The sequence below is a fragment of the Ruditapes philippinarum genome, unplaced genomic scaffold, assembly GCF_026571515.1.
Source record: "Ruditapes philippinarum isolate M1 unplaced genomic scaffold, ASM2657151v2 ctg1958_1_1_1_1, whole genome shotgun sequence".
In the NCBI taxonomy this organism is placed as follows: Eukaryota; Metazoa; Mollusca; class Bivalvia; order Venerida; family Veneridae; genus Ruditapes; species Ruditapes philippinarum.
The window spans coordinates 51,424-78,357 of record NW_026861428.1 but is presented as its reverse complement, the minus strand read 5'-3'; the positions used below and the strand labels follow the sequence as shown (position 1 = coordinate 78,357).

At 32.9% G+C, this 26,934-nt stretch overlaps 2 protein-coding genes across 6 annotated transcripts in view; both read left to right on the top strand.

Annotated features, from left to right (window-relative positions):
- The first annotated feature begins 77 nt into the window (after positions 1-77).
- LOC132715585 (TBCC domain-containing protein 1-like) lies at positions 78-15,740 on the top strand. Of its 3 annotated transcripts, none has more exons than XM_060698603.1 (17): positions 78-213; positions 1,740-1,838; positions 2,246-2,307; positions 3,512-3,574; positions 5,910-6,007; positions 6,520-6,628; positions 7,151-7,220; positions 7,622-7,697; positions 8,714-8,807; positions 9,280-9,346; positions 10,094-10,214; positions 10,957-11,047; positions 11,536-11,584; positions 11,915-11,994; positions 12,562-12,684; positions 13,588-13,724; positions 14,353-15,740. In XM_060698603.1, exons 2-17 carry the CDS (start codon positions 1,743-1,745, stop codon positions 14,712-14,714), a joined length of 1,698 nt encoding a protein of 565 aa, XP_060554586.1. In that variant the 5' UTR covers positions 78-213; positions 1,740-1,742; the 3' UTR covers positions 14,715-15,740. The 3 variants fall into 3 exon arrangements, with proteins under 3 accessions (XP_060554586.1, XP_060554588.1, XP_060554587.1); XM_060698605.1 differs by having other exon boundaries at positions 82-100; XM_060698604.1 differs by having other exon boundaries at positions 82-167.
- A 1,389-nt stretch (positions 15,741-17,129) lies between these two features.
- LOC132715583 (apoptosis-inducing factor 3-like) overlaps positions 17,130-26,934 on the top strand; it is a 44,846-nt gene continuing 35,041 nt past the window's right edge. For 2 of the 3 annotated variants that reach the window (XM_060698595.1, XM_060698593.1), the window contains exon 1: positions 25,288-25,482. In XM_060698595.1, coding sequence (XP_060554578.1) covers positions 25,320-25,482 — 163 coding nt within the window. In that variant the 5' untranslated portion in view covers positions 25,288-25,319. Of the gene's footprint in view, positions 17,199-25,287; positions 25,483-26,934 lie in introns of those variants that run through there. The other variant, XM_060698594.1, reaches the window with a different exon arrangement.

Below are 26,934 nucleotides of genomic sequence, written 5' to 3'. Positions count from 1 at the left end.
TATCTGTGGCGAATTTTCATTGGTTTATCTACCTGGTACCACTTTTACAAAACGCATTTTAAAACTATTATTGTCATGAAACAAGGATACAATATTATTCGTAAGTAACTTCCGTAAACAAGAATGTTCACATCCAGCGCCAAAAAAATGCAAATAATTATTTAATTGTGAGAAAATACTCATTTTACCGACTCCATTCATATTGTCTTTAGTGTAAGTAAATATGCGCTGGAAATGAATCGGTTCAGAAATAACCCAAACGTTATATTGATCATAGTGTCATAATTTTTCTGTAAATTGTAATCTGTTCTGCTATTCACAGATTATGGGATTTTTTGATCTTCATAGTTCTTTTAACATCCTTTATGTCATGTATGGTAATGATTTTTGAAAAGCTGCAATGTTTCAGTCTCTGTACCTAGAGAAATCAGCTGACACCTTGCTTGTCAATTAAAAATTGATGACAGTAGCAAATTTGCTTTTTTCTGTGTTTTTAGTTTACATGATTTTTTTTGGCCAATAATCTACATCTTTACCTTCTCCTTCTTCTGAACATTTAAGCCAAGATGGCTTGTAAGCTCCTCCTATTCAGTATTAACTATTATCAAAGATAACTTCAGTAAATGTCACTTGTATTAAATCTTTTACTTTGCCAGTTCCTTTTAATGCAAGTTAGTGGATAAAGTAATAATTTGTCCAATGAGGTTGTTCCATTTTTTTTCAAAATCTGTAGTATAGTTAGTGCTGTGGTGGGTAGAAACAACATTGATGAATCATCAATACTTTTTCAGACTTGAGTTTTACATGTATAGTACTCCCCGCGGGTACGCGTCCTTGCCCATTCCGATGTAATCAGAAAATTTGTTTTTTTTTACACATTGAATGCCACCAAATACTGTTTCCACCATTAAAGTGGAAGTGCTGCTTTTTGTGAATTTGGATAGAAATTTTTCATTTCAAATAAATTATGTCATTGATAGGAAAATCCGAAGCTGCCTGTGTGTGCTGAAAAAACTTCTTTATTTTACCCCATATTTAACGGTTAAACTTATAATTTCATGTTCCGACAAGTGAAGGTCGTCTGCTGAAACTGTAGTGACGTCATATTCTATTGAAAAAAAATTCTAATGAAGCCAAAAAGGGCCATCAATTAATATACCATGGTACCATAGTGCTCTCCGTATTAGCTCCCATTCTAAACATGGCTGCCGGACCATAGATGTTTCTAATTAAAATCATTGAGTTGTTCCATGAATGACATGTGTATTTTAAAGTCAAGATGCGACAGCTAAACACAATTCAATAAAATAGTAAATATAAGTTCTTTTTATTTGTACAATTTGCTGGAAATAATAAGAACAGTGGTACCATAGGGGACCATCCTAGCTCTTTTAACCAAATGAAATACTAAAAATAGCCTCATGTTATTCTCTGATTGAATCATCAGACCCTTATTACTTTTATATATAGGTATTCTCAGTTGTATGGAACTATCTAAATTTGAGAAGCAATTTGGTTGCTGATCAAAATGACCCCCCCCCCCACCCAAAACTCTATTGAAACATGTCATTTGAAATTAGTCTACAAATTATGGTATGTACGCCATAATGTTGAATATATATTAGGTCAACTAAACTTTTTTTATACTGGCTGTCTGAAATTCAAAGAATATAAAGAACTTGTCCGTACACAGATGAATTACTATACATTACTGAGATGATCATATTTTCAAATTTCAGATTATGGCTTCAGACACAACAGTTAGTCTCTGGGTGAAGGCAGAACCTTTCAGCTATGGAGCTTTTCATATTGCACCTCATCCAAGACTTAATTTTAATGTAATTATTATTGTTATTTAGTTATTGCTAGAAAATATAAATTTTTACATTGCTGAATCTGAATAACTCTTCACTGTTCTTAATATTTTAATGCAAACAAGAGTTATAAGTATTTCTTTAGTGCAACAGGTCTCAAGGTTATAAATTTCTTGATTTATATTGGTCAGTGTATATTTTGTGTCAGTTTCTGACCAATCAAATACCTGAGATCTGAGTTTGAGCTATTTTGTGCTTCTGACCAATCAAATACAAGAGCTGTAATCTTGGATCCAGTCCCTGTTTACTTTATTGCAATGTTAATGTGACTTTATATATATTTTTTGTTCTGTAAACTATAGGACATTACATAAAGTTTATCATAATATCATGGTCTATGGCCAATAAATGTTTTAATAAATTTATTTCAGAATATAAAGAAAATTGTGATATATGCCAAAAACAAAGGTGATACAGGATTTCCAAGATTAAGGTTAGCATTGTTATTATAATTTCCTATTCTAAATTGACATTTATTAATGCTTTTAAAGTGTGACAAGTATTTTTAGGCAAAGTTTATTGAAGAATAGTAAAGCTATCCTATTAACTTTAGGGCTAGGACATGATATAATGGGATAAGCAATTACCAACTGGAAAAGGAGTCTTATGTGATCAGATATATATAATATAATGTCAATTATAAAAAATTAAATAGATAAATTTTCATAACACCATGTTAAGACTATTTTAGTATTTAAAATACAAAAGAACTGTTTAAATCTTAAGTCAGTTGACTGACAGGTCTTTTTCTTGACAGCACTTACCAATAACAAAAATAGTACAGTTTATTATATGCTTTCACAATGAATGATCAATTTGACAAAATGGTGGAGAAGTTATTGGACAAGGAAGACAAGAAAGCACTTATTTCTAGTTGCTTGTCCTGAAACAATTATATTATCCCCTGGCTTGAATTGGTGGTACAAATGTACACAATTCTTCCGAGTTGTTCACATAATCCTCACTTTGAAACTTTAAACAAATTCCAAGAACTGAGAAAAATTACATAGAAAATTATATATATAAATTGGTAAGGGACTCCACTGAGAATTTTTGACATGATGAGATTGGACATGATTTTCCGAGATTAATGTTACATTAATTTTGATGTATCGGTAGGTCCAAACCAGTAATTGTTTGCAAAATTTCAGATACATGTACCTGTGTAATTTCCAGAATAATTATTCTAGACTAACTGTGAAAAATGACCCAAACTTTAAAAATGTTGCAATGCTATTCACTCAAGTCTGGTTAAGAATAGCACAAATATTAATACATAATTTTAAATTCATTTCTGAGTATATTTCTCACTTATGTTACACATATCTTTCTGTTTAAAGTGCCCCAGCTGATCTATGTAAGAAATTCAAATTTATGTTTTTGGGCTTTTGAACCTCAGTGGAGTTCCTTTAATGCATGTCTGCTAGAATTCATTCCCCAGATTAAAATTTGGCAAGGTATGTCTGGCATTTCTACAAGCTACACCTTAAATGATTCTTTAAAATAAGTGTATTTTCATTTCAGTTATTCATCTTTCAAAAAATGATAATTTTCATTTCAGTTATTCATCTTTCAAAAAAATGATAATTTTCATTTCAGTTATTCATCTTTAAAAAAATAGATAATTTTCATTTCAGTTATTCAGTATGGAGACACATTGCTTGTAATAAACTACATTTATCAGAAGAACTGGCATGGCTGTAAGTTACTTTTGATCGCTTTTTAACATTTTCACACAAAGAATACAATACTGTCACAGAACTGTCACAGAAATACATAAGCTCTGCCTTTATATTTATGCCCCCATTTCTAAGAAAAGGGGGTATATTGCTTTGCACTTGTCGGTCCGTCGGTCTGTCGGTCCGTCGGTCTGTAGACCAAATGGTTTCCGAGTGATAACTAAAGAACCCTTAGGCCTAGGAACTTCAAACTTGGTATGGTGATTGGTCATGACCAGTAGATGACCCCTATTGATTTTGGGGTCAAGGGGTCAAAGGTCAAGGTCACATTGACCTTGTAAGCAAAAACGGTTTCCGATCAATAACGAAAGAACCTGAAGGCCTAGGAACTTCAAACTTGGTTTGGTGATTGGTCATGATCAGTAGATGACCCCTATTGATTTTGGGGTCAAGGGGTCAAAGGTCAAGGTCACATTGACCTTGTAAGCAAAAACGGTTTCAGATCAATAACTAAAATACTTTAAGGCCTAGGAACTTCAAACTTAATATGGTGATTGGTCATGATCAGTAGATGACCCCTATTGATTTTGGGGTCAAGGTGTCAAAGTTCAAGGTCACATTGACCTCTTGGGTAAAAACGGTTTCTGATCAATAACAAAAGAACCCTTAGGCCTAGGAACTTCAAACTTGGTATGGTGATTGGTTATGACCAGCAGATGACCCCTATTGATTTTGGGGTTAAGGGGTCAAAGGTCAAGGTCACATTGACCATGTAGGCAAAAACGGTTTCCGATCAATAACTAAAGAACTTTAAGGCCTAGGAACTTCAAACTTAATATGGTGATTGGTCATGATCAGTAGATGACCCCTATTGATTTTGGGGTCAAGGGGTCAAAGTTCAAGGTCACATTGACCTCTTGGGTAAAAACGGTTTCTGATCAATAACAAAAGAACCCTTAGGCCTAGGAACTTCAAACTTGGTATGGTGATTGGTTATGACCAGCAGATGACCCCTATTGATTTTGGGGTTAAGGGGTCAAAGGTCAAGGTCACATTGCCCATGTAGGTAAAAACAGTTTCCGATCAATAACGAAAGAACCCTTAGGCCTAGGGACTTCAAACTTGATATGGTGATTGGTCATGATCAGTAGATGACCCCTATTAATTTTGGGGTCAAGGGGTCAAAGGTCACATTGACCTCTTAGGTAAAAACGGTTTCCGATCAATAACTAAAGAACCCTTAGGCCTAGGAACTTCAAACTTGGTATGGTGATTGGTCATGACCAGCAGATGACCCCTATTGATATTGGGGTTAAGGGGTCAAAGGGCAAGGTCACATTGACCTTGTAGGTAAAAATGCTTTCCAATCAATAACTTAAGAACCCTTAGGCTTAGGAACTTCAAACTTGGTATGGTGATTGGTCATGACCAGCAGATGACCTATTGATTTTGGGGTCAAAGGTCAAGGTCACATTGACCTTGTAGGTAAAAACATTTTCCGATCAATAAACTAAGAACGCTTAGGCCTAGGAACTTCAAACTTTGTATGATGATTGGTCGTGACCAGCAGATGACCCCTATTGAGTTTTGGGTCAAGGGGTCAAAGGTCAAGGTCACATTGACCTTGTAAGTAAAAACGGTTTCTGATCAATAACTTAAGAACGCTTAGGCCTAGAAACTTCAAACTAGGTATGGTGATTTGTCATGACCAGCAGATTACCCCTATTGATTTTGGGATCAAGGGGTCAAAGGTCAAGGTCACATTGACATTGTAAGTAAAAACGGTTTCTGATCAATAACTAAAGAACCCTTCGGCCTAGGAACTTCAAACTTGGCATGGTGATTGGTCATGAGCAGCAGATGACCCCTATTGATTTTGGGGTCAAAGGTCAAGGTCACATTGACCTTGAATGTTAAAAACAGTTTCTGATCAATTAACTAAAAACGCTTAGGCCTAGGAACTTCAAACTTTGTATGATGATTGGTCGTGACCAGCAGATAACCCCTATATAGATTGAGTTTTGGGTCAAGGGGTCAAAGGTTAAGGTCATGACCAGTAGATACTTGATAACCCTTATTAATTGTTTGATCACTGGGTCAGAAGTCATGCATAATAACCTTATCACATGACTAATTGGCTGCTGATAGGGGGCATACATGTTTTACAAACATATCTTGTTTTTAAAAAGATATAATATTTTGATATGGACAAGGAGATGATTTTAATAACAATATGACATATTTAATTTACAATAATTGATTCATGCCATCATTGCTGTGAACTTTTACAAATCTTCATTGAGTTATGAGTTGTAAAACATTGAACTCTAGACATAGCACTACAATGTTTTTCTAGGTATTTTACAACTTGTCATCTACTGAGTGAGAATTCATCCCCAGTTGAAAGATTGGAATGGGATCACAAATACGCCCAGTCATCAACACTTGGAAAAGGTAATCCAGTGATCAGCTTCAGTTTTCCGGCTTCATTACTTTGTCATTGTCGAATTTTAGAGAATTTTTTTTTTACAAAACAATCAATTCAATTATTTCTAAAGCAACCACCGTTATATGCATCTGTGTGAAGTAATTTTTTCAAGATCCTGTAAGAGACAGTTTTAAGATTACAGATTCACAATTTTGTTGATAAAGAGTTAATGTTTAATAAGGAAAAGACAACAAAAAGTTATTGTACGGAATTTATTTCATCTTTCAGATTTGAGTGTTTTCAATAAGCCTATAGCTTTCAACACATTGGAATCAAACTAAAATCTAAACTAATTCATGACAGTACTGACAATACTGTAAATTTTCCTTTGTGCGTTTTAATTGTGAAATTGTTGCTAACTTCTAAAATGAGCCATTATTTCTTGCCTGTCCATATAATATTTATTATAATAATATCTAAAGAGGATTAGAATATCAATATGTTTCTTATTGATTACTGTTAATTTTTCTAAATTCAGATGCGATGAAGAATCGGATAACCGTGACGACGTTGAAGTTTGTCCTGTTTCTTTACATTCAACAGTTGAACAAAGTTTCACTAAAAGCCTCGTTAGTGGCTGGTGATGAGTATCCTTATATATTAATATCATTTTGGCATGATCTGCTGACAAGTTGATACAACAAGGTCTTGGTAGTCAAGTGGTTAAAGTCAGGTAACTTGATATGGGGAGGCCTCAATTGTTATAATTACGCAAGTTGATATGGGGAGGCCTCTATTGTTATAATTACGCAAGTTGATATGGGGAGGCCTCAATTGTTATAATTACGCAAGTTGATATGGGGAGGCCTCAATTCTTGGGTGGTTAAGGTTAGGTAAGTTGATATTTGGCTGTCAAGTGGATCAGGTGGGGCATGTTTATTTGCAAGTTTGTAAATAGTTTGCTTCCTGAACAAAAATGGACTCAACCCCTCAAAATGTGGTTTTTTTAAATTATGCACAAAAAACATATAAATATAAATGTGTAAATTATACAAATGTATTCATTTTGTAAATAGCTGATGAAAATAGATGTGTTAGAGATGTCTTGAATAGCTTAAATTAAGTAATATGAAAAAGATCTATGTTATTGTACCTTAACTGCAGTAAAGATGGCCAACTAGGGCTTCATCCCCAGACCTGGATTCCAGCGGTCGCTCAACACCAAGAAATAATAACAAAGTAAGTTATATTTTAAAAATCCAACTGTCAAACTATTGATTTGTTTACAGACATGTTCATTTTCATATGATATCTGTATAGTTTGAACTACAATTACAAATTTTGATTGATGAAAAAGACTACTATAGATTTCGTATTTAAACTTTTTTATTATATTTTGGGATACGTAATTAGGTCAAATAATAAGATCACTGCAATTTAGAACTGAAAATGATTTCTGCTTAATGACCAGAATCTTACATGTACCAAACATTGTAAGTTAATTACCTGTTATCAGTTTCTAGCCTTTGATGATGAAAGTCAAAGGTCATTGTTTTAAAGGTCAAAGGTCAAGGTCACTGTTTCAGTTTGCAAAGAAATTGTAATAAGATTGTAAATGTATATTGTTTTGTTTATTGTAGGTATTAGATGATCACAGTCACATGGTATTTCTACAAAATAATATACATGAGATTCTAGAGTTATTAATAGAACATGGTAAGTACTCAACTCAGAATGCAGTGATTTCCTGTTCAATTTTCAAAACAACATGTGACTTTCTGAAGGGAAACATATAGCATGGTAAATCAGAGAGTAAAACCTATAATCAAACAAAATCCAACAACTGAGAATGTAATTTACCCAAACATTTTATAAAATTTCATATGAATTTAACATGTACAATGAAAAGTACATGGCAGAGGCTATGTATAGGGGCATTGCTTTGTCTTTCAGCCGGTTAAATTTATCAACTAGCTGAAATAAGTCGACTGCTCTTAAGTTATGGTTCTGGTGAAAAATGTGTACAGGGGAAAATATACTTATTTTTGGCTAGTGGAAACAACCTTTATCCAGTTGTAAAATAAAGGAAAAAAAGTCACTGAAATGTCAAATGCTTAGGGTCTAAACTAGTGGCATAGGTACTTGTCAAGTTTTATTGTTGATATTTTTCAAAGGTTAAAAACAGAGTAGGGTCCTATGTGGCGTTTTTGTTAAGGTTACTGAAACACTTGTCCATCAATGACTTTTGATTATTTCATGTGAGGAAGTTGTCCATTTATCTTATGGAGGGCCAGAGGTTCTACACAGGTGTTGGTTTTCCATGGAGGGGCACCTGAGATTTTCCTCTACCATAAAAGCCAGAAAATTGCCATATGTCAGTAACAGCATCAATGTGACTTTAAACCCAGAAACCAAAAAAAAATAAAATAGAATAGTTTTTTCAATATTTATTATTGCAAAATTGTTATTATTCGTAGGGCACTATTTGTTGTGGTTTTCTTGCAAAGATAAATCCATGAATTTAAGAACAAAATTTCATCTGCTATAAGATTACTTTGCATCACATTATTTACATTTTTTACTTTTTGGAAGTCTACGAATTCACTGTCAGTATTGAATTCATGAAGGAATTCTTCAATGTTTTAAAAGCAAAAAGGATTGTAATACAATATCTCTGGCAAATAATGATGACATTCGGTAAAAATTAACCTCTATTGTTAATGTTATTTCAGATAGCTATGGTTCTAATCAAGGGGATTTAAGTCTTACAGTATCAGCCGTGGAAGCTCTAGGATTTATTATAGCGGGCTCTGTAGATAGATGCAAGTAAGTTTATTTTCTTCCAGAAGTTAGTCTAAATTGTAGGTTTAATTAATGTTTAGAAGCGAAATTTAGAGCAAGATAATTTGTATAAGTATAATTGAAACACATGTTCTGCCAATCAACTGCCCAGGATTGCTGATTGGCAGTGTGGCCGAGGGGTTATACGTCAGACTAGTAATCAGTGAATTTTCCTACCTGCTTTTTCTCCTTAAAGTAAAATAGCATTTAGAAATGATTGGCAGTAAATCAGAACTTAAAAATGAACCTCAGATCCTTAATTATGGATGGTAAAGAAATAGTGTTGAGCTGGCTAAACAAGGCTGTTTACTCTAGGTGCTTGCTTGTTTCTAAAAAAAAATGTTAGACCAGAATTTGGGGCACTTTTCCAACAGTTTTCAAACAGTAAGAACTAAGAGTAGAATGGTATTATGCATAAATAGATTGATGTTTAGTACAAGTATTTTATTTATTTCAGGACACTTCTGCCTATACAAGATATTGCCATGCTTCAAACATTACAGCACAGAAGTGGATATTCTAAGGTTTCATTATTTGATTATTGATATATGATATATATAAGGATATGTTTAACAATACATAAAATGTATGTGTACTAGGTCTACCCAAATGTCTTCTTCTGCATGCATTAACAAACAGTTTTACTTATTCTCTGTTACCCAAATCTTGCCAGCATGTCTAGTTTATTTAAAGATCCTGTATGTTGTGATCAAGGTGGTATACCACACTAAGTGAAATTATAATATATACATGTACATAATTATGCAAATAAAACAATTTTCAAACATCAAAGAATATGTAAAATATATACTGCAAATATTTGTGCATATAATAATTATGTAATCATTAAAATATATGCATTCTTTTCTTATTGTAAAATTTTACTTAAACTTTATGGAAAATGAATTTTTATTACCTTCCTTTATTAACATGAAATGTTAAATTCGGTAACATCTTTATAAATAATGCTTTTTGAAACCTACAATATTGATAAATCTTAATTTGAGCATCATATTTATGATTTAAAACCATAAGAAAATTGTGTTACAGGATCTTTAAGAGATAAAAATGGTTTTTGAGCATGTGCTATTCAGGAACTGCCTCCTAATTGTATGTATATCTCCAAAGTAGAAATAGTGTTAAAAGCAGGCGCTGACCCTTAACATATTGAAGTCTATAAAATGAAACTTATATTCAATTTTTGATCCAAGTTGTTAATTAAGATAATGTCAATATTGTAAAAAAATTGTAAACTGATGACTTTATTACAGTTAATGAAGAGTTTTTCTCTGAGATTACTGCAAAATTGGATCAAAGATTCTCTCGTTCAAAATCCATTTGGTATATCAGCCTGTATAGCAAGTGGGCGGAGACTCTCATGGCCTATGGGAGGTAGGTCGTTCAACACTAAATTTTTATTTCATTTTATGTTTGTAAAAAATTCTGGAAACTTAGTGCCTTTGTAAGTATCATATTTTATAATTTATTCAGCAAAGGTGGAAGAAGTCAGGTTAGGCCATGTATGAAAATTTTTTTTTAACCTGTCCATAGATGAAAACCAGAAATATTTTTGATTTTCCCTTAGATTTTCTTATTAAATTTGATCATTGAAAGTCCTTGCGGATTTTTGAAGTACAGCAGGTGATTTAAAGTTGGCAATCTCAACCCTTTGTCACAGTGTCTCACCAGTACAAATCAGGACCAGAATGCACTCAATTTGGCAATAATTTATCTTTATTGCAGTGAAAATAAGAAATGTGTACTTCAGTCTTGAAATTCCTGAAATTGAGTAAGAAAAATTTCAAATTTAAAACATGACAAGTCCATTACTCACCAAGTTTTAGATTGGTGATATTGGCATAATTGTTGTCAATGCTTTAGTAAACTCTTATGAATCAGTTAATATAGACTCATTTCAGAGTGCTAGCTGCGTGGATTCAAGCCCTGTCAAGAGCAACTCGTTGTTTCCTTGAGCTAGGCAACTAACACTTATTTGTTGGTTCCAGGAACAGATTTGAGTGTGTGTTTGATAAACTTACAACTAAAATAAATTATGTTTAAACCCATAAGGCCAAGGGTTATTAATCCTAAATTTAAAAATGACAATATGATATAAAATTTGACATTTTGACAGGGGAAGATAACAAAGAGGCCAAAGAAGCACAAGCTAAGAGAGGAAGAATTGCAACCAATGCTCACGCTGTACCTAAAGAACATATGAAAGGGTGAGAACAATTTGTCAATATATGTTTTGTTTGTTTGTTTGTTGTAGTAAGATGAAGGCTTGAACCTATAATAATCAAATATTTTACTGTCAAAAAAGGACATGTGTAAAGAAGCTAAAATAGTAAGTATTTTACTATAAGAGTGATATACCAGTAGTACAATCAGATTGTTTTTTTCTTATGGTCATTTAAACTTTCATGTTTATACATGTAGATAGTTAGAAGATGTATATACATGTAGGTAGTAAAAAGAAATGTGTCTGTTATAGAGCAGAAATAAATTATGGTAGAAAAAAAGGAATGAAAATGTTCCCTTACAAAATACTTAATAGCTATGTATAGTAATTTTATTTTAGTTATAGTTAAGGCATGGAATACTAATTTATGAATTTGTTTTTTAAACACATGCCATGGACCTGTAAACTTGAATTATTTGTTCAGGAAACATTTAAATACAATGTATTACATTTTACTATGTTTATTTACAGAAACAAGATCATTATAATGAGCCAAGTCGGAAAACAAACAATTGCCAGGGTAAGTTAGACAAAAAAATAATAATGAATTTGCAAGAGAAAACTTAAAAAAACAATATTCTTTTTTTTTCCTTTGGTTGTTTAAATTTTCTAGTTGGCCCAAATTTTAAGACTGACACTGTTTGTTGATGGGAAGGAAAAAATCCATTCTGAATTATATGTATAAATTAAGAAATAGATATAAATTTTTACAACATTTTTATAGAAAAATGCACTGTTTGAAATTAGATGATATTTTTACATTTGCTAGAATGAAAAAAATAATAAAATCTGCAGTATTTGCTCATATTTTTTCCAGGTAATTAAAATTGATAAATATATATATTTTCAGAGTTCAAGCACCCTAGAGCACAGCAGTGTAAAGATACATAGATGTCATTCTGCATATCTCTATCTGCTATCTCCTCTAAGGTATTTCTTTTTCTTTGTATCTTACATTAAGGGGGGGGTCCCCCTTGTTGCTGATAGGTTGCCTTTAAGGGTTGAGAATTGCAGTTACTGTTTATCCCTGTGTGATTGTAAGAGGTGAAAAAGGGTTCGAATTACTGGAGTCAATGAATCTTTTAGCTCCAGCAGTTGAGGTGGTTTTGATCCCTATTGTTGCTGTAAGATTGTCTCACCCGAGGTTAGCCAAAGTAATCTTTCCTGTTTCGGTGTCATATGACCTAAATTGTGTTGGCGTGCTGCAAAACCGAACAAATCAAACAAAATTACACATTTAGGAATAGTACAACTCTGCTTTCTTTAGGTCATGTATTTCTGTATCAGTAAAGCTGCCAAGTTCTCTTTTGACCCTAAAAACCCATAAATTATAGAAATCAGAAGTTGTTGCAGTGGGATTAATATTATTGTTTTTTGTATATTTGTGCTTTTTGTTCAGAATAAAATCTTAGAATTGCAAAATTGACTAGAATAGATGAATTGGTCCAAATTTTTGATAAAGGGGTTAAAATTATATTTTGTTTTAATGTTTTACAGGTCAGTTACAATAGAGAAATGTAGGAACACCATTATTATACTTGGTCCTGTAGAAACACATGTATATATGAGTCATTGTGAAGGTGTTACTCTCATTGCATGTGCCAGAGTTGTCTCAATCAGGTATGGTATATAGCTGTAGTTTCTGTCTTACATAGTACTGATACGATCAATATTCATTGTAAATTGACTTAAGTAAACATTTTGCTTTATTCTTGTGTCAAAAATGAAGAATTTCCAAACCCATAAACTTGCTGAATTGTTATAATAGATTTTAGGAATAGTCCATTCAGAGTACAAGTGATTTCATTATCAAATTAGAAAATACATCTGCTACTAACAGCATAGAGTCCTATAGAAGTCCTTCAGTCAGCCTACAATATAGAGCCTGGTCAGATTGCATCTTAGTGCAGGATGGCCTGGCTCTAAAACCAATTTCAAAGGCTAAATGCATTCGGTTTCTGCAGGGTAAGAGATGATGTTGGACAATTACTAGCTTAATGTGTTATGAAATGTGCTTGTAATGATATATTTCATCAGATCTTTAGTCTTTTTAGACAATTTACAGTCATTTCTGTTCAAGCAAATTTGCAGGTTAACAAACTTCTGTTATCTAGCTAACTTAAAGAAGGCCAGTGGTTCTACTCAGATGCCCTAATGCACAAAGGAGCATCTTAGGTCTTACTGCACCAATTAAACCATAATTATAACTACAGGAAATTAATAGCCATTAAATTGACATGTCTTATGAACATTGAATTTGTTTACTATAGTATTTTATGAATGTTACCTTTTAGTGTGCTTCCAGAGGATGTGACATTTTCATGTGACATAACGTCTATTTTGTTGTTATTATTCTGAAGGAGCTTTTGTGAAACTGGTTAACAAAACTCAAACATAATGGTGTTGTTGTGTGGCATATTTATATTATTTCAACCCTTAAAGAAATTTAATATATTTTAACCCTTAAAGAAATTTAAGAATATAAGAATTTTTTTAATCCCTTTTCACTTGTTTATATTTCAGTTCATGTACTCTATGCACGCTGCACCTTTTGACCCCAAATCCCCCAGTTATTCTCAGTGGCAACGACTCCATCCAGGTTGCACCATATCATACATTCTACCCAAAACTAGAAGAACATATGTCAGATGTTGGCTTGGGTAAGGAATAACCCTTAAGATTAATATAGCCCAAACTTTTTAAGTTTGACCTTCACTACAAAACATCATATGGTGACACATTCCTGATATAAGAAGTCTATTTAAGGGGCATTATTTCAATTTCAAGTGGGCATCTAAGTTGTGGCAACAGTCTTTTTTTAGCCAGCTTGCTAGCTCCTTTGCATGAATGACTCAGATTCCCTTGCAGGTTTTAAGCCTATAGAAGTGAGGGTTATTCAATTCATAAGGAAGCTGGAGGCCCCTTTTGCTTATCTCTTAGAATTTTGAAATGTTTATTTATACATTTTAAATTGTAAAAGAAGTAATAAATATAAAATAAAACTTTAAACATTTATGAAAAATATGTAAGAGAATGAATTTATAGACTTTAAACCAAAATATCCAGCTTACAAGAGGTCAAGCAAAAACTTATCCTTACAATCTTTATTAAATTACACTTCATGTAAAAAAAACTATGTATTTGCTTTCTTTATATTTTTAAAATTACAAATTACATATTTTTATTGGTTTTTTTTCAGTACCAGGATCAGGACACTGAAATTCATTGTAATTTATTATTAAGAGTTATATGTATATCATGTACAATTTCATAGTTTTTCTTTGTTAGGGGCCGATAAAAATATGTGGGACCAGCCATTATGTATAGGACCCGATCATCGAGAAGAAACACCAGTCTGGGAACTTATACCTGTCAATGATTTCTCTACATTTGTTGTACCATTCGAATTAGAAGGTCCTACGAAGGAAATTCCTGGCGGATTGCCAAGCAAGTATCAACGCGCTGTCAGTCATCGTCACCATCAGATAAACCTTTGGCAGAAAAAAATGAAAGAGGCGGGACTTGCGCGCGAGCAGCGCAAAGAGTTCCAAGGACTTGTAGAAAGTAGATTTCACGCATGGTTGTCAGAATCGGGTCATAAAAGAGAACTGGATAGTTTGGTAGTGCCTTCAGCTGGGAAGAAATCGTAACATCGAAAATAAAAATTAAGATCAAAAGTGTTGTCACCAGTTAAGACCAAAAATGAATAACAGTTGTCTCCTTCAGCAAAATAATAATACATTTGTATATGGGTTTATTCAAATTGTAAATGGACTCTATTAAAGGCACATTATACCTCAGATATGAAAAAAATTCTACTTCCTTAGAAATTGTAAGAATGAGTTTTATAACCTTTTAATTAAAAATTGAGAGCATTTTAGATGCTGTTACCTGAAAGGAGTAGCCCTAAATATTTGTCATGAAAATCGCGAAATTTAAACAAAGTAGTATTTTGACATCCATACTAAATACTGAATCACTATAACTGTAGTAATTGCCAAAATAGCAACAGATGAAAGAGACGGTTTAGGTTTTTGAAAAATGAATAACTTTTGAAATCTATAAAAGTACACCAAAGAAAAAAATATTTTAAAGCTTTTCTGGTGCATAATGTGCCTTTAAGTTTTGATGGCATTACATATTTATTTATTCAATATTATCAAATATCTGCAGGTTTTGTTTGTATTAGGAAAAAACAACCTAAATGCCATCATATTATAAAGAACCATTTTGCGACTTTTTTTAAGGCTTTAATCCTTGACCTGAATAGTAAGTGATAAGCCTTACCTGAATGGTGAGAGGAGAACATAAAGGATAGGCTAGTTCCTCCAGTATTTCTAAAACAGCGGCTCACCAACAATAGTTTTTACACAAATATGTAAATTTTTTAGATGGACTTGTAAAGAATATTAATTTATCATGTTGACAGGATTTTATTGCATGTCATTTGTACCACATTGATTCAGATTTTGTGAAAGCAAATAAAAATCATAGATAAGTATGCAGTGGAAACTTTTAAACAAAGTTTATGTATTTTACCTTGAAAAAAAAAATGACCATTAAAATTGAACATGGTATACATACATGTTTAAATTGGTTTAATTGTGCTTTTGATTGTGTAATGAGGATCAAAATGATGCTTTGTATTTATTGTGTGATTAAAGAGATTAAAATTATTTATGTGTTAAGTGTTATGTTGCATCACAAATCTCAAATCTACATGTTTTGTTTAATTCAATTTGCTTAGTTCTGGCCAAATGTTCTCTTCAGTGTAAATAAACAAAGTTTAGAAGAATTAAAACTCAATGAAAATATATTTAAAGTGTAAGAAATATACATGTATCCAAGTCTGCAATTTTCATATAATGCTTTCATTGCTTTTGAGGGATCACCGCTTTAACCAAATCTTTGATCATTTTCAATCAAGGTAAATATTTGCATCTTCCAAAATAGTCCCTGCCCTGTCCTGGGTTCACATTTGCTCCATTGATTTGAATGGGAAGGAAACTTGTTATTTTTCATTTAGGGCACACACTTTTTATTACTTGGGACCACATGCTGCTTTTCATGGAATGACACTACTAACTCACATTGAAGGTTCCATGATGACCTCCGTATGAACACATCTGCAGATGTTTCTAAATTCAAAAGTTTGCATGTAAATGTTGAATTCTGCTTAAGCTGGTGCTAAGGGGTGTGGACGGTAGTTTGCACTTGACAGTACCGTCCATGAACAGGTTTAGTCAAACCGAGCCTGCAACATTTTCAATTTTGCCGCATAGGGCGTTCTTTAGGGATTCTTATTTTCTCTATTTTACTGTAGAGCTCAGATGTTTATGACATATACAGCCGTGCAGGTTCCACCTTAACCTTGCACACCTAAGTATAAAAGAATTTATATCTTAAAAACTGGCTGATCTTCACTTGTGCAAAAAATTTATTTTTACTGAAGGCATATCACTTGGCATATAGTAAGGTAAATTGCTCTTACTTTGAACAGAATTTACCCTTTTAACAATGCTATGTCATTGATAAAACATTTGAATATTTATTAAATCAAAACAGATGGAAAACAATTTAATGTTATCTCAGATTATTAAGTATTTTTAACATGATGAACACTGTAAGAAATGTCTGTATGTATTTACATTTATATCTATGCTTTAGCTAATGGCTTTTGTGATTTATTTCTTCAATTTACTTTTTTATGGTTTGTTTGCTATAAACCTTTTCGATTTTATAGCCTCGTATGATGAAACTAATTGAAAACAACCTGGTTTTGGTAAAGTTGATTGAAGTTGGCATAATGAAGTTCCATACATTTGTATAATTCCTTTGAATGAAAAGATTAATTTAATATCTGAACTATCAGATTATTGTGTATCACATCACGGCTGCATTTATATTTTAATTTAAATTTTATTTATCCATCTGTATCCCAGTTATGCAAATTATAACCCATGTATAACCCATTATGCTCTTTGAAATGAAAAGCAAACTTGTCGCAGTGTGAAACCTGTGAAACTCACCATACATTAATTTAGTGGTCTATGGCCTAAGAACGAAATTCGTTTGTCAACAAAACAAATCTTTGAGACTGTTAAAGTGATACTGGTAGTGGTAGACTAGCCAAAGTGAGTAGAGCAACCATTTTATACTCATCTGTTTTATAATTTAATAATGTCAGTCGAGATATAGTGAAATATTGACAAGAAGTGTGAATGTCATAAGTTTTCGCGACCCAATTTTCTGTCGGGTTACCAGCAGATTAACTGTCAATTTAAGAACATGATTTTGTGTCTGGCTGAAAATATAGGTTTGTGCAATATTTAATATTTTCATCCTAATTTGTCAAAGGATATTGCAACAAAATGTGTCCTAATAACTTACAAAAATATGAGAAAATTTTTTCTGAAATGTTCCTCTTTTTGTTTTCAAAATTCAAGCATAAACTAGGTATGTAGAGGATATTGAATGAGTGTAGTTTAATACTAAATTTATTAAACAAGTTCAAGTTGAATTAAATCATATTATGCGAGCCTCTGGCGAGCATAATATTGTTGCATTCAACGAGTTCAATAAATTTAGTATTGAATCTACATGAATATAATATTCTATTTATCTCATATATAAAATAAGAACAGTAAACTGTTAAAATAAGTATGTTTATAATAACGCGCCCATAGTGTAACGCTAACATTAGTGCGCTTTAACGCTAAGTTTCTATATAGCGCAAATGACGTCCTTCAAAATGTTATTACACTAGTGTAATATCGTTTTTACTAAATGGCTTTATTACACTCCTGCGCCATGGTTTATGTGATAAACATGTATATGAAGTTAGAAAATATCTAGAGTATGCTGCAAGCTGTGTTCTTGCTTGGTTTTGTTCATGCATGTTTTGTTTTCATGAAGCATCTTATGAGTCCTTTAACTTTTAGTATTGATTTTAGTTCACCTAACTGTACTCTGTAGTCCAATGCATTGCAAATCAGATATTGGGCTATTTTGTGTATGAGCAATATTGATCCCCTCTACTTCTGTCTCTAGAAGTGAGATTCTGATCTAGAACTAAAAATTATCTCAGAATCTAGCTTTGGCTAGTTAAAATGTGCTGACATAGTATATCCTAACTGGTGCCATATCCTTGCTGGTATCAGTATTCCAACCATGTGTTAATTTGTATTTTAATATTACCTGTAAACATAGCAGCTCGACATAACGACATAAATGTTATAATTGACTTCAATGTACTTTTATGGACATGTGTATTAAAGATACAACATTTGAGTACCAGTAGCAAAAGCAGTTAAAGTAAGTCCTTTTCGTTATTATGATTAAAGTTATAGAAATATTAAGGACTGCTGTACCCTAGGGCAACACACAACTAACTAATTCTCAACAGTTTTAAATTGACATCCATGTTAATTATCACTGAACTCATTTATTTACATTATTTCTATACAAGTAAATAATAGTAATAATAATGATGATGATATAAAATTATCATGATGTTTACAATTTGAGTGACCAATCTTCATATTAAACAGGGCATTTTTACGGGATCTAAGAATTTTTCAGAATAGTTTTAGAATAGTGCAGTTTGATTGCAAACATTGCTGCAGCATTGCCATGTGAATATGTGGAATGCCAATCAATACTCAAATCAGGATAAGAGTGCAATTTGATGGCTGTAAGGGGGCCTCAACTGCACATAAGTCTTAATGCGAATGCTCTTGATATATTTTGCTCTTATACACAATCAAAAGGCTTTTTCTGAAATGGCTATTGTCATTGCATTTTTACCACCCATATGGTGCCATAAAAGTGCTGTCAAATTCCAGTATTACTGCTGAGTGAATGCTGAGAATGAAGTGTATGTGAATGCTTTGTGCTGACAATTACCAACTTAAACAGTACTCTTTAGGAATGCAGTTGAATTAGATGCATGAAAGAAATGCCTTGGTCACCTTGACAGTGCCATGAAATTCCATCATAATCTTATTGTATAGTCTGGCTATGTCAGTTGTGACTTTTTTCATCCATTTTGATATTATAAACCAATGCGGGCCATGTTTCCAATCCAAAAAATTTTTCCCCAATGCCAAGGAGATAATTCTCAATACAAGGAAAAAACAATAACAAAAACTAAAAAAAATATAGTTATTATTAAATTCATGACATTTGAATTAACTGCATGGTGCCATAACAAATTGTATGTTTGCTTTCTGAATTTTAAAGTGTGCTTTAAATGTGAACAGAAAAAAAAAGAATTTGATTTATAACTTTCCTTTGTAACATCAAATAAGATTACTGGAGGATTGTAATACATTACATAGTTTTTTCTAGTCAGAAGTGATTTATTAATGATTTAACATTATTATAACATTGTGAAGCCTTGAAATATTTAAAAAACCTGTTACTCTATTATAAGATTTAGTGAATTGAAGGAAAGTGTCAGAAACACTAAAGCTGTTAGACAGATGATCAACCTAAAGTCAGCTGTACTTGTATTTTCAGGATTGAGCAGACGGAAGACTTTGTTGTTGCCTACAATGCACGGATATTGGAAGCATCTACTTTCAAATAAACATATCTGGTATAAACCAGTGCACTGTGAACCTGTTTGGTTTTGTGTAAACTTTTTTAGCACGAAAATTTATAAGAAGTGTGTTGCAAGAACATATAAACATGGTAATAATTACACATTACACGGCATGTCTAGAAGAAATACATGTCCATTATTACAGCTGTCACAAAATCGAAATGGGCTGATGTTAAAAGGTTATCTTCAAAGATTTTCATTGCCTTACCATGCTATACAGTTATCATTTACGTCTACTAGCTTTGATGGTGATCTTGTCCAGGACATTTGTAACGATAAATCCGTTGGAGGAAATGTTAAACTTGAAGATTTTACACAACATGAATCAGACTGGATGGAAGAAATGGCAGAACTCAAAACTATGTTGAAATGTTCACAAGAAAGTATGATGGACTTAGTTGCTAAATGTCCGAGGTTACGAAGTTTAGAACCTCTAAGGACGGCAAAGCTTAATTCCAGTATTCTGCTTGTTAAAGGCATTAAGAGGTCGAAGGTATTTTCGTTACTAAAGTCATCAAAAGGCGTGTTTTTGCAAGTTTCACCAGAGATTTTGAATGGCCTGTTTCCAGAAAAGAGAATGAAGAAAGACTGGTACGCCCTGTTGAGACTGTATTTGGTGGACAGTCTTAAAGGTTATAAAAAAATAGATGATGTACAGTTTTTGGCAAAACTTCTTGATGTTGAACATGAGCTTCTGTTAAAACTTACAGGTCAACAAGCATTGAAACTGTTAAGCAGGGGAAATAGAACAATTATGCTGAAAGAGAAAGTAGACTTTTTGCTTTCTGAAGGTATTTCTTCGAACGACATCGCTTTCAATTTGGAAATTTTACTGGCATCCCTGCCTATCATGGGCAGAACAGTTGACGAAATGAAAGCCACAGTCAATGAAGTGACGATAAAACTGTTAAAGACGAAGATCTATCCCAAAACAAGACATAGAGATAGGGCTCATGTTAACAAAGTTCTCAAACTTTTGGATTATCCGTATAAAGGTGACAGTAATAATCTCAAGATGGATTTTATAAACAACATAAATCAAACAGATTCAATAGAGGTGCTTATTTATTTGTTGGATAGAGGAATAGACAAGAGTGAAATAATAAATAACCCATATGTGCTCGGACATGATCTGTTAGAGGTCAGGAATAGTTTGGAGAAGTATGCTGACTTATTAGATAGTGGCAATGTAGAAGACCAGAGAAACCTGTTAAACAGGATGGTATATGATCTAGAATATGGTGATAATACAGTGAAAACTTGAGCTGTAATTTGTTATACTTTAAAAAAGATGTATTGTAAAAATAACCTTGGCTTTTGTAAAACCAGAAATGAGAAAGCTCACCTACTCGTATTTGTATAAAATTCATCTTTTTTTTTTTTTTTACAATTATATTATTAACCATACTTGGAAAATGTAGATGCATGTGTTTTGACGAAACTAAGAGGCCCTCTAATTATATTAAATACATTAAGTTATACATGTATAAGGTTTATATAGTAAGAGGATATTTTTATGCAATTATTGATAAATTTAATATAAAGTATTGGTTTTGGTAGGTTACATGCAACAGTTTATGTGAAAGTTATAACATACATGTATTTTAATTGATAAAATATTTAAAATACTGGTATGCTTTAGATGCTGCCATGTACAATTTGATTTTGTATACACTAATTTTGTACAATTTCAAAACTTAATATGCTGACACTGATTTTTTACATTAAATTGTTATAGCAATAACAACTTGTTTTAATTTTAAATCCCCTTCCGCATAGTGGAAAAGGGATTATAGGAATGGCCTCTGTCGGTCTGCTGTCTGTCTGTGCTATTGAAGAGAAGTAGGGGGCCATGTAACTTTAAACGGAACAAAAGAGAACAATAGAGTTCATTCTGTAACAAGAGAATAAGGGCCATGGCCCTCTATTAAACAAAAGAAATTAACAAAAGAAATGGCCCCTTAGTCAATTTAATTGGAACGTCTGTCTGTCCGTCTGTCCGTCCGTACAAACCTAGAGGTACTAGTGTGACTTGGAGAACAATGCGTAACGGTACATTTCCTTTGATCCTATTCATTCCCTTTTTACTTGTGTGTCTTTTTTTAGGCCTTGTGTGACTAAAATGGCTGAAAAGATCAAAGGAAAAGTACCATTTTGTAAGAACGTCCGTAACACTTTTCGTGTCTGCTCCGTAACTTTTTAAACTGCTGAAAATTTTTTGAAATAACTTTGAGCAATTGATCACCATTATAAGAACATGTGCAGAGCGCAATAATTGGGTTGTTACCCCCCAAGGTCAAGGTCACACTTAAAGGTCAAATGTTAAAAAGTCTTCATTTCGTAATAAAAAGTCTATATTTCATGTCCGCTCAATAACTTTTAAACCACTGAAATTGTTTTAAAATAACTATGCACAAGTAATCACCAGAATGAGCCAATGTGCAGAGCGCAAAAATTGGGTTGCTTCCCCCCAAGGTCAAGGTCACACTTAAAAGTCAAATGTTAAAAATCTAAAAAAAAAAGGCTATATTTTGTGTCCGCTCCATAACTTTTTAACTGCTGAATTTTTTTTTAAATAACTTGGAACAATTGATCACCATTACGAGAACCAGAGCGCAATAATTCGGTTGCTACCCCCAAGGTCAAGGTCACACTTAAAGGTCAAATGTATAAAAGTCTACATTTTGTATCCCCTCCATAACTTTTAAACCTTTGAAATTTTTTTGAATTCTTGGCACAAGACTTAGTGATCACCATTATGAGACATTGTGTAGAGCGCACTAATTGGGTTGCTACCCCTAATGTCAAGGTCACACTTAAAGTCGAGTGTTAAAAGGTCTACATGTCCACTAAATAACTTTTAAAACCGCTAAAAATTTTTTGATTAACTTGACAAAAGTGTTCACCGTTATGTGACTATGTGCAGAGGGAAATAATTTGGTTGCTACCCCCAAGGTTAAGGTCACACTTAAATGTCAAGTGTTAAAAGTCTACATTTCATGTCCGCTCCATAACTTTTAACCACTGAAAAGTTTTTTAAATAACTTGGCACAAGTGATCACCATTATGAGACGATATGCAGAGCACAATAATTGAATTGCTACCCCCCCCCCCCCAAGGTCAAGGTCACACTTGCAGGTCAAATGTTAAAATCTATATTTTGCATCTGTCCATAACATTTAAACTGCTGCAATGTTTTTAAGATAACTTGGCAGAAATGATCACCATTAGGACATGATTGGCAGAGCACAATAATCAAGTCACAACCTTGAAGGTCAGGGTCACACACAAAGGTCCTATGTAAAAACATCTATTTTTCATGTCCGCTCTATAACTTCTTCACAATTCAAAAGTTTAAAAATTACTAGGCCCATATGATCCCAACCATGACACAACCGGCAGAGCTCAACATCCAGATTGCTACCCCCAAGGTCAAAGTTATAGGTTACTTTTTGACTTTGTGGAAGATTTTAAATAACTTGGCACAAAGAATCACCTTAGTGAGACTATCAGCTTATGATATGCATGGCACAACATCAAGGCCATGGTTGGCAAAAGTTCAAGAAGTACACATTCATGTTCACTGCGGAAGGGGATTTAGCTGTCCTTCAGACTGCCTTGTATCATTTGATTTAAGAATAAAATTTAGATTTTGATACCCTTGAAAAATATCTATAGAAATTAAATGATATGGCATAAACCAACAGGATGTTAAGTTAAACTCAGGATTTTTTTTTTATATTTTTATAATTCTTTAGAAATGTCAAACATTTGTTTAATAATGCTTAAATAATGGATTTAGAGCATTTAAGATGAAACTAGGTATGGATATGCAGTAATGTGTCACAAAATATAGCAAAATGTAAACAAAGTAGAATTTTGACTTCCATACAAAATACTTATTCACTATTATTATACCATTTGCCAAGAGAACAAAAAAAAAAAGATATGGCAAACCAGTTTTTTACTTCTCAGAAACTGTAATAAGATAGCAAATTTAAAAAAAATTGTGAAATAGAATTGATAGCATTTCTGAGGTATAATGGGCCTTTAATCTCTAACATCTGTTTCTGAAATATAGGACAAAACCCAACATGTCAAAACCCCACACCTCAAAGTTTTTAGGCCGATTATAACACATTTTTGGTCATATCTCGGCAGTAGATCCATCAAACCGACTTCTTTGGTTAAGTTAACTAACCAGTAATCACCAACTTCTCTGCAAGTGACTTATCCCTGATGATTTCTTAGTGACAAATGACTACTAGACTCATTGTCCAAGATCTGTTGTCATGGAGAAATTACACCACGATCGAACAGGTGACCCCTGGATTACTTATCCAACATTATTTTTGAATCAGTGGTGAAAGGCAAATGATCATTAGACTCATTGTCCTAAGAAAAAAAATGTCACAGAGAAAGGAGTATCAAAGCATCAACCCCTGGATTATTTATTTGATGCTCTGTCTAATTGAACGGGTGGACTTCAAAGTAGAGTAAACCCATCAGGTTAGGGGTTAACCATTTATGTACGAGTAGAGATAATTATAGATGTTACCTTGCCACTAGTTATATTATGCCTGAAAGAATTTCGGACATATTATGTTATACCCCCTGGCGTCTGTCCGTCCGTCTGTCCGTCCGTTAGCAATTTGGTTTCCGGAGCATATCTTAAGTTCCATTTGGCCCACAATATTCAAACTTCATAGGATGATTGTCCATATTGGGTAGAATATTTTGGTGTCACAAGGTCAAAGGTCAAGGCCACTATTAACTTAAAACTAAAAACAGTTTCCGGAGCATAACTTAAGTTCTATTTGGCCCACAGTATTCAAACTTCATAGGATACTTGTCCATATTGGGTAGAAGACCCCTACTGATTTTGGGGTCACAAGGTCAAAGGTCAAGGTCACTATCACTTAGAAATTGAAAACAGTTTCTGGAGCATAACTTAAGTTCAATGTAGCCCACAATATTCAAACTTCATAGGATGATTGTCCATTTTGGGTAGAAGACCCCTATTGAATTTGGGGTCACAAGGTCAAGGTCACTATTAACTTAGAATTTAAAACAGTTTCTGGGGCATAACTTAAGTTCCATTTGAACCGCAATATTGAAACTTTAAAGGAGGATTGTTATTTGAAGAAGTTAATACTTTATTTAATTCCCATGTCTTACAAATGCTTAATCTTTACTAAAAAAAAAAAATCACTTTCGGGCATATAATGCTCTGCCTAGCGGTGCTCTTGTTATATAGTGTGAGGCCAGCCTGTTACTGTGGCTGTACATTCATCCTTATTTGACCAGTCTCCATGCTGTTGGCTGTCGTAAAGTTGTTCAGCTTACCTTACCTTACATCAGTCCATATGGCATCTAGCATCCATGTCAACAGGTAACTCTTAAGGTCACAGTGACTTGATCTGCATCAAACTGTCAGAATGATATTGTAAGCCAGGCCACTAACTGATTTACCTACATGTACTAATAGAATGTTCCAAATGAAAAGCTTGGCAAGAACATTACTCCAATTCAGCATAGGAAAAGTCTATTTTTCAGCATATTCTTCATATTGGTACATTGTGTTTATATTATGCTTTTCAAAATTTTCCCTGTTTCAGATCTGATATATTTTGACACAAAAGTATGATTGATGGCTATTCCTAGACACTCCCTTAGGCTTTGCTTGAAATCCATAGTGTTTACCTCTTCAAGTTCCTCTAAACAGCTTCCTCCAAGTCTCATCAACTTCAAACAAACTGTATCAGCCAGTACTTTAAGTGGAAGATCATCTAGGTCATCTTGTATTTTAAGAGGTAAATTTTTACATTTATGTATACATAAATTTTATAATATTGTTCTTTAGGATTATGCCACTCTGAAGAACTGTGAAATATTTCATTGCACAGTCTTGTTGATTGGTCAGTTAATCCATCCATTGATTTTGAGGTCAAAGGTCAAGATCATGTCAATTAACTGTTAGTCCATCCATTGATTTTTAGGTCAAAGTTCAAGGTCATTAATAAATGGCGAGAATGCTTTTGTTCGGAGTCATCAGATGTACTGAGGAGTTAGTTCTGACTGATAATCTTCACTGATAAATAATCTTCACTGATAAATAATCTTCACTGAAAAATTATGGTCCAGGTAGTATTGACCTTTGTAGCATTTACATTAAGACATTGTTTATGTAACTAAGGAGGGATACTTTTATTTGTCAGTAGATACTCCCTACTGATGGGGTCAAAATTCAAGGTCACATTAATACTTCAGTCAAAATTCATGTGTCACCAATAACTTAGTAATTAGGCTTAACAGTTTCAAAACACTTGAGAAGTATTACAATAAGTTAGACTAAGTTTGTAGTCTTATGAATACATTTCTTATACCTATAGATGCTAGCATGAATAAGAAAGACAACTTACTTACATTTTATTTTGCAAGTTTTTAAGAGTTATCTTTCTTAGTTGCTAAGGAACACATTATGCCTCGGAAGTAAATAATTTTTTTTACTTCTTTAAAACAAGCAGACATGAATTTCAAAATGTTTTAATAATAGTTTTAGAGTTGTTACAATGTTTTTTTTTACCTGAATAAAGTAGTGCTAAATGTAAATTAATTTGTCATAAAAGTAGCAAAATGTAAACAAAGTAGTATTTGACTTCCATACAAAATACTATACCACAATAAGTGTATTAATTGCCAAAAAGCAACAGAAGAAAAAGATGGTTTAGGTAATTGCCCAATTGGTTCCTTGTAGAAACTATAAAAGTTCACCAATCAAAAATCTTTTTAGGAATAAAAAATAAAGGCATTTCTCAGACATAATGGGCCTTTAAGTTTTCTTTCAAGAAGCTGTTTTTGATTTTTTTTTGGTCAGCATTGTTAATATAAGTATGGCAAATATGTGTTGCATATTATGTTCTGATGAGTTTCCGTTCTTAACAACACAGAATTCTTCTAAATATGGGTAACAACAAAACAATGTTGTCTACATATAGCTCAGGACAGTGTTGGGTGTCACTTTGAACTTTACCTATAAAAATAGGTACTGTATATTCTGTAATAAATGCCCCTTTGGGTGGCATTACATTTATCAAAAGGGGGTGTCCTGGAGTGTCAGGTGTGAATTTAAGTCCAAAAAATAAAAAATAATAATAAGAGTTTAATATCATCAAAATTAAAAAAATATATATCCTTTTTTAATGTTTTTGTTTTTTTCTACTAAGTTTTGTAGTTTTTATTTGTTTGGGTCGTCAGACCAAACA